Raw genomic sequence first — 16760 nt, 5'->3', positions numbered from 1 at the left:
TGCACATAATGCAGTGTGTTCCTAAACAGGAAGCCTCCAATTGTTGCTAAACTACAACTCCCATCATGGGGGGCTGTAGTTAAGCAACAGCTGGAGTCTCCCTGTTTGGAAACACACTGCCAGAAAGGCTCTGTTCCCATTATGCAAAACGCATAATGTGAACAGAGATCTGTCCCTCTGCCCTTGGACTACTACTCCTATCATGAAACAGAGTCTGTCCTATGATGGGAGTAGTTGTAGTACCGTAGGCTGCTGAGGGATGGCATGATGGCATTTGCACATCCCCCGGCTGCGGGACTTTTAGAACTACTACTCCCATCATGGACAGACTATGTAGTCTTGTTGTAGTCCAGGGGCTGAGGTGCAGATCGCATCGGGTCATTCTGCAGAGACCCGCTGCGATCCGCATTTATTAACTGCAGCTACACTGCGCTGCCACCGGCTTCTATATACAGCTGTCATAATTCATAATCCCCACCGCCAGGAAAGGGGAAGCAGTGAAGCCGCATGTACCACCAGCTTTTACAGTTAATAAATGCAGATCGCAGTGGGTCTCTGCAGATTGATCGGGTGCGATCTGCACCTCAACCCCTGGACTACAATGCCCATCATGGGCAGAGTCTGTCCATGGTGGGAGTAGCTGTCCTTACTGTGCCAAAATAGACACTTTGGCACGTGTCCTTCGAGGTGGTGCATATTTGCGCAAGAAAATGCAGTTTGCGTATATTTTTTGCACAAAAAAAAAAAAAAACGCAGTTGGTAAATTGGATTCTACAGTAGAAAATCCTCTATGGTAAACTTAACCGTAGACAAGGGGCTGAAAAATGCTAGCAAAATTTGCACAAAAAAAAACACTTGCGCATATTTTAGCGCAAAAAATAGACACAAAACAGCTCTATATACAATGATAAATTCCCCCCAATGTCCTGAATTGATTTTTCTTCTCTAGGATCTTCAATATACGTGGCTAATCCTATGTTTTTAATTAAATTATCAGTGTGGTCTGACTGATAGAAAGGTCTCCCTGAAGTAGTGTCCTCAACTGAAGAGTAATCCTCATCAGATTCCGCTGACTTTACAGCAATTCCTTTCTCCTCTGCCCCCTTGGCTGTACAACTGTGGTAATAGGGGTATCAGGAGTTGGAGTCAAAGTAGGAGCAGAATTTAAAGCTGTTTTTAAAGAATTCTGTATCTCCAGTCTAATTAAATCTTGCATAGAGGATAATAGCGAGGGGACTTTGGCTGAAAAAACCTTGGCCACACTTGACGGACAAGTCATCTTTTCATAGCCCTGGGGTAAACCTTGTTCTACATGTACAGGGTGGGCCATTTATATGGATACACCTTAATACAATGGGAATGGTTGGTGATATTAACTTCCTGTTTGTGGCACATTAGTATATGTGAGGGGGGAAACTTTTCAAGATGGGTGGTGACCATGGTGGCCATTTTGAAGTTGGCCATTTTGAATCCAACTTTTGTTTTTTCAATAGGAAGAGGGTCATGTGACACATCAAACTTATTGGGAATTTCACAACAAAAACAATGATGTGCTTGGTTTTAATGTAACTTTATTCTTTCATATCTTTACTATCACCAACCATTCCCATTTTATTAAGGTGTATCCATATAAATGGCCCACCCTGTATTACATTCAAGGTGTTTTGATTTCTTTGTCGATTTTCTAGGAACATCACCCTAAAATTAAATAAGGCCAAACTAGGTACAAAAAAAGATCACCATAATGAAATGCATACACTTACTCAGGAAACGCTGGCTACCAAGGATGGGGCTTTCGCTGTAGATTCAGCAGGGTCCCGATGGGGTCCTCCTTGGAGCTCATGCTTGCAGGCTGCTACTGCTGGCTGGCTTCCACTGCGGAGGATGCTGTCCTGTCCGGCTGCGGTCTAAATACTATCAGACCGCACTTCTGCACTGAGAAACGCCCCAATGATGAGCGTAACATCACATCCGGGTCGCACTCCTGACCCTGTGACGCATATCTGGCGCAGGCTCTTCCTCCCGCGTCATCCAAAACCATGGAGACACGTGCAGAGGGAACAGGAGGACTTCCTCTGGCGCCAAACGGACCCGCGTGAAACCCCGGACACCAGCGCTGACCAACAGGTAACAGGGCAGGCAAAGTGGAGCCAAACTTTAACTCCTAGACTAGGGAGACTGATCAGGATCGCCCATACCCCGAGACTACAGGGATTTAGAATAGCTCCGGCATGCCCTCAGAATTTTATTCTTAACCTGAGACAGGGACTCCCACCCCAGGCAGACTTCCTTAGGGACAGGAAACACACTGAGGCCGAGGAGGAGGGTTCTTCTTTTGGTGCTGTCATGGCAAAAGGGAAATAATGAATGGGGCCATGTATCGTGAGATTTTGAGTGAAAACCTCCTTCCATCAGCAAAAGCATTGAAGATGAAACATGGCTGGGTCTTTCAGTATGACAATGATCCCAACACACCGCCCGGGCAACGAAGGAGTGGCTTTGTAAGAAACATTTCAAGGTCCTGGAGTGGCCTAGCCAATCTACAGATTTCAACCCCATAGAAAACTTTTGGAGGGAATTGAAAGTCTGTGTTGCCCAGTGACAGCTCCAAAACATCACTGCTCTAGAGGAGATCTGCATGGAGGAATGGGCCAAAATACCAGCAACAGTGTGTGAAAACCTTGCGAAGACTTACAGAAAAACATTTGACTTCTGACATTGCCAACAAAGGGTATATAACAAAGTATTGAGATTAACTTTTGTTATTGACCAAATACTTATTTTTCACCATAATTTGCAAATAAATTATTTGAAAATCAGACAATGTGATTTTATGGAATTTTTTTTTCTCATTATGTCTCTCATAGTTGAGGTATACCTATGATGAAAATGACAGGCCTCTCATCTTTGTAAGTGGGATAACTTGCACAATTGGTGGCTGAATAAATACTTTTTCGCCCCACTGTATATTACCCCCTGTAACTTTCATGAGCATTTATGAGAAAACCTTCTACTGCTATCATGTTAGTGTATATTACAATGCACTTACAAATGCTCAAGAAATATGGATTTGTCATGGGTTTGTAACTTGTTAAGTAACAACTACTATCTGTTTAGCAAATAGTTAGGCAAGAAAATGAATCCTACTCCAGCTTCCTAATGCATAGTCAGAAATGAAAAGTTAAGTTGAGATTTACAAGACAATAAGGATATCGCAGAAAGGATACGAAGTAAACGGAGAGCTCCGGCACACATGATGCAAGGCTCTACAGTCACATACAAGATGGTGTTTTCAAAAACTTCACTGGAGTTCTTGTCATTCTTTGTACACCAGTCTAACACCTGATCAATTGCCACCATTTCTGCATGACGTGTAGCCTGCAAGATAAGAACATGATATGAAGAAATATTACAAGGATAATGTAATCTTTTGAAAGGGGCACCCAAATGCAAATGATCCTTTGTTGTGTATATCTGTGCAGATCATAATGGTGAAATAAAAGATCCCAAACCTTGCCAATGTTATCTTTTTAAGTCTATAGTATATCAGAAGATTATTTTCATTGAGCTCTACACTGCTAACATTTTTGGGAAACCCAGAATTTTAAAATGGGGACCGATCTAACAACTCCTATACCTAAAACAGGGTCAATAGAAAGTTCAAGGCTCTTGTCTTGGAAGCAGAAACCAGGACCGGAAGGAGCCGAACGGAAGGTGCAGCAGGGGGGTCTACCTATTTTTCTACGACCCTCCCCCCCCAGCAATATATATTTGGAATACACCTTTAAGCAATAAACAAAAAAATCACACCACTGCTGATCTCTAGTAAAAGCTAACATTTAACAGTATATATCCTATTACAAGAAAAAGTATCAATGCATAAAAAATTTTAAGCACATTAAAAAGGGACTTGCTCAAAAACTTTATTTCTAGCAACATTTCTGCAAGCTGCATCTTAAAATAAAAAAATAAGGTATAGGGCAATGCTTTCCAACAGGGTGTCTCCAGCTGTTGCAAAACTACAACTCCCAGCATGCCCGGACATCCAGAGGCTGTCTGGGCATGCTGGGAGTTGTAGTCTTGTAACAGCTGAAGGCACCCTGGTTGGGGAACACTGGTATAGGGCATTATAGGTCATATATCTCTTACAACAGGAGTGTTTGATTGGTCAGATACTTAGATGAAGTTGCCAAAATGTCCCCAATGCAATGTGAATTTATATCATTCTGGAACTGTCCTGGCATTTAGGGTTTCTGGACACAAACGGAGTCTTTTACATGCATTCAAAATTTTCCCCTTTCACCATCTCAGAAGGTTATCACGAGTTTTTGTAATACGGGAGGAATTTATCAAGGCTTGCCGGACATTTTTCTAGCGTAAAAAAGGTAACCTACTTTTGCTAAAAGGGGAGCTTTGTTCATTAAAGGGGAATAGCTCTGGTATTAAAAAAAAAAAGACATCTTTTGTAGTAAGCTGTTGAAGTTATTATAGGCCACTTTATAAAAAGTCGTCCAATTGAAACTGGAATAAAAAAGAAAGTGCAAGCTTGAAAAAGTTGCAAATGATAAATTTCTCCTAGGATTCTATTTATTTTTTACCCCGTGGGAGCCCTTTATGAATATATTGCCCTCCAAAATCAAGCACATACTTGGGAAGATTTATCAAAGCCTGTGTGGCGGAAGAGTGGTGCAGTTGACCACACCAACCAATCAGAATGCTGCCTTCATGTTTCAAAAAGGCCTCTGAAAAATGAAAGAATCTCATTGGTTGCTATGGGCAACTGCTCCACTCTTCCTTCACACAGGTTTTGATAAATCTTCCAACACACCACTTGGTATCTTGAACCCACCCAGACAAACCCTACTGCCCTGACTTCACCATACTAATTATCGAGTGGAGACAACACCCTGTGACTCTGGTGTCCCTCCCTTGCAAGAACTACTTCTTTGGGTCTGGGATAAACATCATTGCCTTATGTCCCCACAAACGGACATGAAATGCAATTGTTCTGTACTGGAGGAGCTTTTTTATAGTCATGGACTCAAGATCATATTTGTTGGATGGCTGCTTATCTAAGCTGACCTACCTCCTCCAACTCTGTACCCGAGAGTATGTGGATTCTTTTCTTTGAATCTTTTCAGAGTTTCTTTTACATGAAGAAACACAGCCTAGAGCCAAAGGGGCTCAAAATTTGTATGGTCCCGCCCCTTCTCTTTCCTAATGGGGCTCACTTTATCTAATTCTAACACCATTATTTGATTTGCTGCCTTGAAGATCATTGACGCGTAACTGTCACCACTGTACAGGTAGGGAGGTGCAGTTACCATTGCATAGAGAAGAATGTGCAGTAAATGCGGGTGCTTTTACTCACATTCGCCGCGGTCAGTAAAGGAAAATTCTGATTTATTCTGATGCCGGGCCACAGTCGGATGGGCTGGCCGACTCCCGCAGCGGCACGCCCCCTCTCCACCTCCTCTCTGCTCCTAGCATAGAGCGCTGCACATCAATCATGCAGGATCAGCAAGATTGACGTGCAGTGCTCCATGCCATGCGTGCCGCTGCGGGAGTCGGCCGGCCCATCCGACTGTGGCCCGGCATCAGAATAAAGTAAGACAGCTTTAGGACACTTGTGCACACAGACCTGCTGTGGCGAGTTCCCTCCCTAACAACTGGTTATTTTGACAGTCTTTATTGATATTTTATTAACCCTTCACTGGCAGTTAGTTTTCCGACTAGGCCTACTTAAGCTTATGAGTTCCATACAGTGCGGTATAGTCGTCTACACTACGAACAGGCTCTTTGCATACACATCAGCTGCTTTTCCTTCAAACACCAATTCTCCCTACTGACAGTTTATCAATATGTTTTATAAATAATATTAATGCTGGAGAAACACAACAGTGAGATCCCGCTGTGGCTACTGGATAGCATATAGTTATGGGTGTTCTATTTTGTGCAGACATACATTTTTTGTTTCATTGACTTCATTTCTTCCTTGTCCCACAATCTGATTGTCATGGACCATGAGACATCCAACAGGAACTTCACCATTATCTAAGGCATCCTGAGCCTGAAAAAAAATTTAAATCAGAAAAAGGTAATAAATGATTTTTATAGAAATGTCATAAGCTGAAAAAACTGTTATTCCAGAATTCCAATGATAAATGTTTTTTTTTATTTTTTTTTTTTATCATGGTTGACTATTACAAGGTAAAACTTCACTTTAAATGAACCTCCCATCTGTGGCTTAAGGAGTACAGTAAAACCGCAATACTCACGGACTAATGCATTATGCCAGATTGGGTCCTTCCTCAGTTGCAAATCAATACATTATCATACGGGAGGTTTAATTTAACACAGACACCATAGAGATACATGTTTTTTCCTGTTTCTCTGCTTACTTCATACCATTTGAAAGGCCTTGTCCATCCAACTTTTCATCTCTTCAGTCATCTCTGATGGTTCCATTTTTCCATATAATATGCACTAAAATAAAGTAAATTATATTAATGGGCACTGCCAGAATTTAAAGAGGTACTCCTTTGCTATGCATCTTATCCCCTATCCATAGGGTAGGGGATATGATGTCTGATTGGGAACCCCGAGATCTCTGTGCAGACACCCGGCATTCTGAACATTATGTTCAGAATGCTGGGTTTGGGGGGCCGTGGTGGCAACATCACTTCCCGCCCCCTCCATTCATGTCTATGGGAAGGAGCGTGAAAGCCATCACGCCCCCTCCCATAGACAAACCCAGCATTCTGAACATAATGTTCAGAATGCCGGGTGTCTGCACAGAAATCATAGGGGGCCCAGTGGCAGCACCCCCCCCCGATCAAACATTTTATCTCCTATCCTATGGATAGGGGATAAGATTTCTAGCAACGGAGTACCACTTTAAAACTTGTTATCTGTTGTACATCTTGGTAAAACATTATCCTTTCTAATATACTTCATGAAAATGTTATCTCCTTTTTCAAACAATCATGGCTTTTACAAAAGACACCTATGGGGCCTAAACCATCCAAAACGTGTTCATGTCTGGCTGCAGCATCATCTTATTCCAAGCTGAAACACAGGCATGGACAAAGTTCAGTAAGTGAGGGTGGGACTAGTACTCCTCTGTGGTTACTCCTGTCCTGTCTATCAGACTCCTTTCTGAAAACAGAGAGGAGCGGGTTACCGAAGAGCCTGCAGTGATTGGTCAAAGAGAGCTAGCAAAGCAGACTTAGGACAGAAGTGAATGCATGGTGAGTGAGGGCGTGCTCAGGACTTACCTCGGACACGGCCTTTCCTTAACAATGAATGTCAGAATGAGTGAGCAGCAGAAAAGAGTTATTTATGAGCCAAATACAGAAGCTAGACACATAAGAAAGACATAAAGCATCTGCATGACCTAATGAGTAACATATAAGCTTTTTTTTTTTTTTTTTTAGCCGTTCAGACCCTGAAATGGGTCGGATGCAAACGTCTACTGCCGGGTCCCGACGGCTCCCATTCACTTGCATGTGGTCTGTCGGTGACCTGGTAATTTAACCGAATTTTAGCGGAGAAAAAAATAAATCTTGCACTATTTGTCTGCTAAACTCCCGTCCTCCTGGCCACCGGAACTCCAAATAGTGGATTCTGACGGCAATATGAACAAGGCCTTATTAATAATTTACAAAACAGTGTACCAGTTCAGTCATGTCACTTATTAGAATAATCTTGGTGTGGGTCAACGCGTTTTATCCTGAACTTGGTGATTGATAAATAATTCCCAATATCTCATCGGTGTGGACCTGAACCATTCAAGTCAATGGGATCCTTTAGGACCCTGTGGAATCAGTTGTTCTCAGACCCGTTTAGGGTCTGTTCGGTGCAAAATAAAAACTGAACGCCTTCCCAGGTGCACCCCAACAATCATTCCTCTTTGGAACTCTGTCAGGTCTGACATATCACAACTATTTAAAAATATTAGTGTTCTAGTTAATAAATATATATATATATATATATATATATATATATATATGTTGTCACTCACACAAACTATTACAAAAGCTGGATGGCAGTCACCAGGTGCCAGGAAGAGCACGAGAGGGTTCGGGACTTCTGTGAACGTTCAGTATAAAAATAAAATAAAAAAAAACCCTTTATTATTTCCAAGTAATACTGCTTCTCCAGTCGCCTCCCTCTGCTCACCTGCAAGGAAACACGCCGGTCACGTGTTACCTCGGAACCAGGAAGCACCGCTTCTGTATCCGGAGGAACGGGTTGCTGGGTGCACTACGCTTGGGAGGCGGACCACATCTGCTGAGAGCTGAGTATGGGGCGCACTTCTGACTATATGACACTCTACAGGGGCTCATATACCGCTGCGTGTACAAAGGGGCCGGGGAAAGCAGGTGCCCATACGAGGCACAGCGCATCTGTAGTAGGCATGCGCCCGCAGCTGGTCCAGAGGTTACCATGGATCAGAAGTGGTAGTGGAGGTGCTGGTGGTGCCATGGCTCTGAATTACTATGTACATGGCACTTTCTGCTCGCTGTCATACAGTAGAGCAGTGTTTCCCAACCAGCGGTTGCAAAACTACAACTCCCAGCATGCCGGGCAAGCATTTGGCTGTCTGGTCATGCTGGGAGTTGTAGTTTTGTAAAAGCTGGAGGCTCCCTGATTGGGAAACACTGCAGTAGAGTTTCCATAGATTTTTACTATATTAGTATTAGACGATAATATGGTACCCAGCAACCTAGATGACCCCTTTTATCTGTACTTCTAATAAATGTAACTACCCTAGCCCCTTAAGGACACAGGGTTTTTCCGTTTTTGCATTTTCATTTTTTCCTCATCACCTTCTAAAAATCATAACGCTTTAAATTTTGCACACAAAATTCCATACGATGGCTTATTTCTTGCGCCACCATGTCTACTTTGCAGTGACATTAGTCATTTCACCCAAAAATCCACGGCGAAACAGAAAATAAATTCATTGTGCGACAAAATTGAAGAAAAAATGTAATTTTGTAATTTTGGGGGCTTCCGTTACTACGCAGTTCATTTTTCGGTAAAAATAATACCTTATCTTTATTCTGTAGGTCCATACGGTTAAAATGATACCCTACTTCTATAGGTTGGATATTGTTGTACTTCGGAAAAAAATCATAACTACATGCAGGAAAATGTATATGTTAAAAATTGTCATCTTCTGACCCCTATAACTTTTTTATTTTTCCGTGTATGGGCCGGTATGAGGGCTCATTTTTTGCGCCGTGTTCTGAAGTTTTTATCGGTACCATTTTGTATTAATTGGACTTTTTGATCACTTTTTATTCTTATTTTCATGATATAAAAAGTAACCAAAAATACACAATTTTGGACTTTTTTGCACGCACGCCATTCACCGTGCAATTTAATTAACGATAATATTTTTATAGTTCGGACATTTCCGCACGCAGCGATACCACATGTTTATTTTTATTTACACAGTTTTTTTTTATGGGAAAAGGGGGCGATTCAAACTTTTATTAGGGAAGGGGTTAAATTACCTTTTGTTCAATTTTTTCTTTGAATTTTTTTTTTTTTTTCAGTGTTACAGCTCCCATAGGGACCTATAACACTGCACACACTGATCTCCTATGCTGATCCCTGCAAAGCCATAGCTTTGCACGGATCAGTCAGATAGGAGCTTGATTGCTCAAGCCTGTAGCTCGGGCTTGGAGCAATCAATCGACGATCGGACGCTGCAGAGTCAGGTAAGGAGACCTCCGCCTGCGTCCCAGCTGATCAGAACATCGCGATTTTATCGCGACGTCCCGATCAGCCCGACTGAGCTGCCGGGAAGCGTTTACTTTTCAACTTTGATCGCCGCGTCTGAAGAGTTAACAGCGCACGGCAAAACGATCGATGCCGCGCACTGTTAGCCCAGGATCCCGGCTATGATTAGCAGCCGGGACCGACCCGGTGTCATGCTGGGTCACGGCGTGACCCCGTTTTAAACACCGGGATTGGGCGTAGGGCATACAGGTACGCCCTACGTCCTTAAGGAGCTAGAAAACCACTTTAATTTAGAGATGGCATCACTTCAGCCCTGGCATTGTATTGCCATGACATTACTTGGGACAATTTGCCCCTTACTGTACACAGTGATTTAAAAAAAGTCTCTCTAGAACTTATGGCACTCCAGCTGTTGTAAAACTATAACTCCCAGCATGCCAAAAGTGGGAAGCCGTTGTTTTAGACTCTGCGGGCACCAACATTACAGGATTTTTAGTCAGGATAGTTTTTAGGGAGTATAGCTTTCCCTCTAAGGGCTGGACTCATAGGACCAACCAAAGACTGAAATGTGTAAACCTTCCCAGTCCTAAATCGCCATGGTTACTATTGGTAAACTCAGCCCCCATCTATAGAGAGGGATGCCATGTTATACTACTATGTCTTGTAAGCCACAGTTTCTTCCCAGTTTGCCAGGGATGCCAGGAGTGGAACCCATGGTAGTCAGCAGTAGTGTCTCCAATATGAAAGTGGTTGTGTCTGATGTGGCAAACTTTTTACTCCCTGTATTCTCTAAGGCTATGTTCACACGGCAGAATTTCCATGCAGAATCTGGTGGTTGTTCAGACAGGGTGATACACACTACAAATGCCATATCCAAGTTATTTAAAAATTAGTCATTATTTGGAATTGTGCTAAAGTAAAAGAAAAAAAACATACTCACTGGTTTAACGTTACTTCCTAAGCTGCATTGATAATGTTTCAGAATACCTAGGTCATTACTTCAAAAACTGGCTTCAGGGGCCACTTGCCTTTTTACCTGAGGTCAAGTTATTGGGTGAAATTTTGGGATGGGTATACTGTCATCTCTGCAGCCAGGTAAGGAGGACCATAGTGACAGTGGTGGTGGATTACACTGCTGAGTAAAGCTTTCTTTATCCTAAGACATTTCTAAGCGTACGTTTTCAGATAACTTGGAAACCTAGAAACTGGACAGATGTGTCATTGATTTCAATGGGATTCTTCTTCACTGTGCACACAGCTGAATTTCCGCAGCAGATAATTCATCTCAATCGTCTGCTGCCAAAATCCAGATTCCGGTGTCCGCAAAAACATTGAACCTGTTCAATGTCTCTGTGGATTCCGCTCGATTTGTGCAATTGCAGTAAAATACTTTCCTTATTCTGCAATTTGGAAAAATCACATCAAAAACATAGAAAAAAATGCAGAGTGAACACAACCATGAGGGGGTGGTGTCCATATTTAATGTATGGGGCCGTGTAGTTAGCGCTGGCCATGCTCAGTGAACAGGAACTTGAATCTTGAGATCCCACTGTCCCATAAATTAACGTAGATCTGTAGTGCTGGGATATACCTAATGTTATAGATCTTGTAAAGTCCTATCGAACAATGTGTCTCACATCTAAATCGGTCTGGCTGTTTTCCCGTTATTGCTGCCTAAAGGAGTAAGGATCTGAGTTACGGAAACTACATGTCCCATAATGCCCTGCGCTTACTTCCTGTAAGCTGCTGCCCTCCCTCCTGCTCTCTCTCTCCCCCCCCCCCCCCCCCCCCCCCCCCAAAGTATAGGGGGGTGTTTTTGTTGCTGAGCCTATGGCCGTCTCAGAAAGCGCCCGTATTGAATATTGATGAGATGTGATGTGCCGACTGGCGGCTAGGGGAGGCAAGCAGAGTGCGCTAGGATTGCCAGTAGGATGAAGTCCCTGTCCCCAAAATGACGGCAGAGAATAAGGGACAAGCGTCAGGATGAAGCAAAAACTATTGAGCTTCCAGTAATTGCAAAACTGTTATAATCGCTGCAGATAGGTACACACATGTAATGGATGAAATAATTGTATAACTTCTGTATGGAAGATGTTTGGCCATACAGTTCTTTCCATTACAGTACTTCTTTAAACATCCACGCCCCCTCATGACTTTGTTCACACTTTGCAGTTCTATGTTTTTTTATGTAATTTTTACAAACTACTACAAAGATAAGTCTAATCCATGTAGACCCCACATTGTAACTTACAGGACTGCTAATGTCTTGGTGCCAGGTATCACAGGACACCTTTTGAGGTCTTGTGGAGTCCATGCCTTCATAGTGTGACCTACACAATATTAAGATGGTGGTTTTGATTTTATGGCTGATCCTTATAGTGTGTGTGTATACAGCAGGTAAAATAAGTCACATTTTTCTCACTAAATATATTTTCAAAGGTGCTATCCACATGAAATTGTCACTAGAAGTTGGTAACCACCGAAGTAATCAATACAAAGAAACCAAACTAATAAGCCCAGACATAAAGTTGGTAATGCCACCTTCAATGCACCTCCTGTATGGAGAAATTCTTCCACACACGCAGTCTTAAAGGTTCTGTGGGCCTCTTCTATGAATCATGATTTTTTTTCTTTAAAACAATTTGAGAGTTTTCTTGGCTGTGTGTTTGGGATCATTCTTTTTTTGTAGGCCATCATTTGGGACTGGACCAGCTGATATTAATTTGCACTGGCAAGGGTCTGGATTGCTTTTTAATTACTCATAGATTGGGTTGTTACCAACACCTGGTGAAAATTTCATGTCAAAAGCACCTTTGGAAATATATTTAGTGAGAATAATGGTGTTCAATACTTATTTCACCCTCTGCATTCTGTGTACCCTGGGTCATTTTCAGGAAGACTTATTGAGATGTCGCCAAGCCACAATGGATTTTCTTACTGCTCCGTTTGTCTACATTTCATGATTAGTTTCATTTATTTTTTTATTACATTTTAGGTCTGCCTTACTGTAGCCATGCTCTCTGTTTGGAATTTCCTGAAGCGTCACAAGAGAAAATTCATTATCTTTGGTGCATTTGCTGGAGGTAATCTTCTTTATAGGAAATCTTAGCTTCTTGCTTCAATTCTTACTATCTCCCTTTTAAAGAGGTGCTTCTCAGCAGTCAGATCTCCCATGCATACATCTTATGTCTGCATAGAGAACAGCAACATATACTTGATCAATAACTTAGGTCACTTGTCAAAAGCTGCCACAGTAAATATCCCCTTTAAGCTTTTAAAACACAGTTATAAATGGTAATACCCTACCCCTTTAAACCAACATAAAGCATATACACTACTCAGAGTCCAGATAATATTCCACATTGCCGCTTAGCCAATCATAGTGGTTTCCCCTCTTCAGCCAGTGATTAGCTGAGCGGCAATGTGACGCATTGTCTCTTTAAGGCGAAGTTCAGCAGAGACCGGGCACCATAATAGCGCAGGCTACAGGGAAGCTAGAGAGGTAAGTATCACACAGCCTGGGTACTGTTTTTACATTTTTTTTTTTTTGTGCGTGATAATTCCTTTAACCCCTTAAGGACCCAGCCATTTTACACCTCAGGACCCGGCCATTTTTTGCAATTCTGACCACTGTCACTTTAAACATTAATAACTCTGGGATGCTTTTAGTTATCATTCTGATTCCGAGATTGTTTTTTCGTGACATATTCTACTTTAACATAGTGGTAAAATTTTGTGGTAACTTGCATCCTTTCTTGGTGAAAAATCCCAAAATTTTATGAAAAATTTGAAAATTTTGCATTTTTTTAACTTTGAAGCTCTCTGCTTGTAAGGAAAATGGATATTCCAAATAATTTTTTTTTAATTCACATATACAATATGTCTATTTTATGTTTGCATCATAAAATTTACGTGTTTTTACTTTTGGAAGTCACCAGAGGGCTTCAAAGTTCAGCAGCAATTTTCCAATTTTTCACAAAATTTCCAAACTCACAATTTTTCATGGACCAGTTCAGGTTTGAAGTGGATTTGAAGGGTCTTCATATTAGAAATACCCCACAAATTACCCCATTATAAAAACTGCACCCCCCAGAGTATTCAAAATGGCATTCAGTCCGCGTTTTAACCCTTTAGGTGTTTCACAGGAATAACAGCAAAGTGAAGGAGAAAATTCACAATCTCCATTTTTTACACTCGCATGTTCTTGTAGACCCAATTTTTGAATTTTTACAAGGGGAAAAAGGAGAAAATGTATACTTATGTTTATAGCCCAATTTCTCTCGAGTAAGCACATACCTCATATGTCTATGTAAAGTGTTCGGCGGGCGCAGTAGAGGGCTCAGAAGCGAAGGAGCGACAAGGGGATTTTGGAGAGTACGTTTTTTTGAAATGGTTTTTGGGAGGCATGTTGCATTTAGGAAGCCCCTATGGTGCCAGAACAGCAAAAATCCCCCACATGGCATACCATTTTGGAAACTAGACCCCTTGAGGTACGTAACAAGGAATAAAGTGAGCCTTAATACCCCACAGGGGTTTCACGACTTTTGCATATTTAAAAAAATAAAAAGAAAATTTCACTAAAATGTGTTTCCCCCCAAATTTCAAATTTTTGCAAAGGTTAATAGCAGAAAATACCCCCCAAACATTGTAACCCCATCTCTTCTGAGTATGGAGGTATCCCATAAGTTGACCTGAGGTGTACTATGAGTGAACTACAATGCTCAGAAGAGAAGGAGTCATATTTGGCTTTTTGAGACCAAATTTTGCTCGGGGGCATGTCGCATTTAGGAAGCCCCTATGGTGCCAGGACAGCAAAAAAAAACCACATGGCATACCATTTTGGAAACTAGACCCCTTGTGGAACGTAACAAGAAATAAAGTGAGCCTTAATACCCCACAGGGGTTTCACGACTTTTGCATACGTAAAAAAAAAATAAAAAAAATCACTAAAATGTGTGTTTCCCCCCAAATTTCACATTTTTACAAGGGTTAATAGCAGAAAATACCCCCCAAAATTTGTAACCACATCTCTTCTGAGTATGGAGGTACCCCATAAGTTGACCTGAAGTGCACTACGGGCGAACTACAATGCTCAGAAGAGAAGGAGTCATATTTGGCTTTTTGAGAGCAAATTTTGCTCGGGGGGCATGTCGCATTTAGGAAGCCCATATGGTGCCAGGACAGCAAAATAACCCCCACATGGCATATCATTTTGGAAACTAGACCCCTTGAGGAAGGTAACAAGGAATAAAATGAGCATTTACCCCCCACTGGTGTCTGTCAAATCTTTGGAACAGTGGGCTGTACAACATTTTTAATTTGCACAGCCCACTGTTCCAAAGATCTGTCAGACACCAGTGGGGTGTAAATTCTCACTGCACCCCTCATTACATTCCGTGAGGGGTCTAGTTTCCGAAATGGGGTCACATGTGGGGTTTTGTTTTTTTTGCGTTTGTCAAAACCGCTGTAACAATCAGCCACCCCTGGCCAAATCACCTCAAATGTACATGGTGCACTCTCCCTTCTGGGCCTTGTTGTGCGCCCCCAGAGCACTTTGCGCCCACATATGGGGTATCTGCGTAGTCGGGAGAAATTGTGTTACAAATTTTGTGGGGCTTTTTTCCCCTTTACCTCTTGTCAAAATGAAAAGTATAGGGCAACACCAGCATGTTAGTGTAAAAAGTTTATTTTTTTTACACTAACATGCTGGTGTAGACCCCAACTTCACCTTTTCATAAGGGGTGAAAGGAGAAAAAGACCCCCAAGATTTGTAAGGCAATTTCTCCCGAGTACGGCGATGCCCCATATGTGACCCTAAACTATTGCCTTGAAATACGACAGGGCTCCAAAGTGAGAGCGCCATGTGCATTTGAGGCCTGAATTAAGGATTTGCATAGGGGTGGACATAGGGGTATTCTACGCCAGTGATTCCCAAACAGGGTGCCTCCAGCTGTTGTAAAACTCCCAGCATGCCTGGACAGTCAACGGCTGTCTGGCAATACTGGGAGTTGTTGTTTTGCAACAGCTGGAGGCTCCATTTTGGAAAGAGTGGCGTACCAGACGTTTTTCATTTTTATTGGGGAGGGAGGGGGGCTGTGTAGGGGTATGTGTATATGTAGTGTTTCTTACTTTTTATTTTATTTTGTGTTAGTGTAGTGTAGTGTTTTTAGGGTACAGTCACACGGGCGGGGGGATTACAGCGAGTTTGAGCTGCCGCGCAAAATTTGCTGCATCGCAAACTTGCAGCCCGATACTCACTGTAAGCCCCCTGCCCATGTGAATGTACCCTGTACATTCACAGGGGGGGGGACCTCCAGCTGTTGCAAAACTACAACTCCCAGCATGCCTGAGAATGTTTGGGAGTTGTGGTTTTGCAACAGCTGGAGGCACACGGGTTGGGAAACACTGAGTTAGGAAACAATGTTTCCCAACCAGTGTGCCTCCAGCTGTTGCAAAACCACAACTCCCAAACATTCTCAGGCATGCTGGGAGTAGTAGTTCGGCAACATCTTTAGAGCCAGATGTTGCCGAACTACAACTCCCAGCATGCTTGGAGTTGTAGTTTTGCAACATCTGGAGGACTAGTTTGCAGACCACTAATACAGTGGTTCCCAATCTGTGCCCTTCCAGATGTTGCAAAACTACAACTCCCAGTATGCCAAAACTGTCCAGGCATGCTGGGAGTTGTAGTTCTGCAACATCTGAAGGGCCAGATGTTACAGAACTACAACTCCCAGCATGCCTGGACAGTAAGGGCATGCTGAGGATGTGTAGTTTTGCAACATCTGGAAGGGCACAGTGGTCTCCAAACTGTGTACCTCCAGATGTTGCAAAACTGCAACTTCCAGCATGCCCAGACGCCAAGGGCTGTCTGGGCATGCTGGGAGTTGTAGTTTACAGGGTCCTATTACAGCAATGCATGTCGCTTTACGGCGACGTGCATTGCTGTAAAGGGCCCGACCGCGGCTGAAGATCTACTCACCTGTCGCCGCCGCCGCCGTCTTCAT

General features: G+C 42.6%; 2 protein-coding genes across 8 annotated transcripts in view; one reads left to right on the top strand and one right to left on the bottom strand.

The window, feature by feature from the left end:
- Positions 1 to 8244, bottom strand: part of ADAT2 (adenosine deaminase tRNA specific 2) — a 33352-nt gene extending 25108 nt beyond the window's left edge. The window contains exons 1-4 of one of the 5 annotated variants that reach the window (XM_056566739.1): positions 8182 to 8244; positions 6409 to 6486; positions 5966 to 6070; positions 3228 to 3378 (exon numbers count right to left, since the gene is read on the bottom strand). In XM_056566739.1, coding sequence (XP_056422714.1) covers positions 3228 to 3378; positions 5966 to 6070; positions 6409 to 6468 — 316 coding nt within the window. In that variant the 5' untranslated portion in view covers positions 6469 to 6486; positions 8182 to 8244. Of the gene's footprint in view, positions 1 to 3227; positions 3379 to 5965; positions 6071 to 6408; positions 6489 to 7676; positions 7830 to 8023 lie in introns of those variants that run through there. The other 4 variants (XM_056566737.1, XM_056566738.1, XM_056566740.1 and 1 more) reach the window with 4 other exon arrangements.
- The window catches only part of PEX3 (peroxisomal biogenesis factor 3), an 82650-nt gene continuing 74126 nt past the window's right edge, over positions 8237 to 16760 (top strand). The window contains exons 1-2 of one of the 3 annotated variants that reach the window (XM_056566731.1): positions 8237 to 8303; positions 12749 to 12836. In XM_056566731.1, the coding sequence (XP_056422706.1) occupies positions 12767 to 12836 (70 nt within the window). In that variant the 5' untranslated portion in view covers positions 8237 to 8303; positions 12749 to 12766. Of the gene's footprint in view, positions 8304 to 8365; positions 8385 to 8450; positions 8472 to 12748; positions 12837 to 16760 lie in introns of those variants that run through there. The other 2 variants (XM_056566734.1, XM_056566733.1) reach the window with 2 other exon arrangements.

The sequence above is a fragment of the Hyla sarda genome, chromosome 3 (genome assembly GCF_029499605.1).
Source record: "Hyla sarda isolate aHylSar1 chromosome 3, aHylSar1.hap1, whole genome shotgun sequence".
Taxonomy (NCBI): Eukaryota; Metazoa; Chordata; class Amphibia; order Anura; family Hylidae; genus Hyla; species Hyla sarda.
This window is presented reverse-complemented; position numbering and strand designations above follow the sequence as displayed.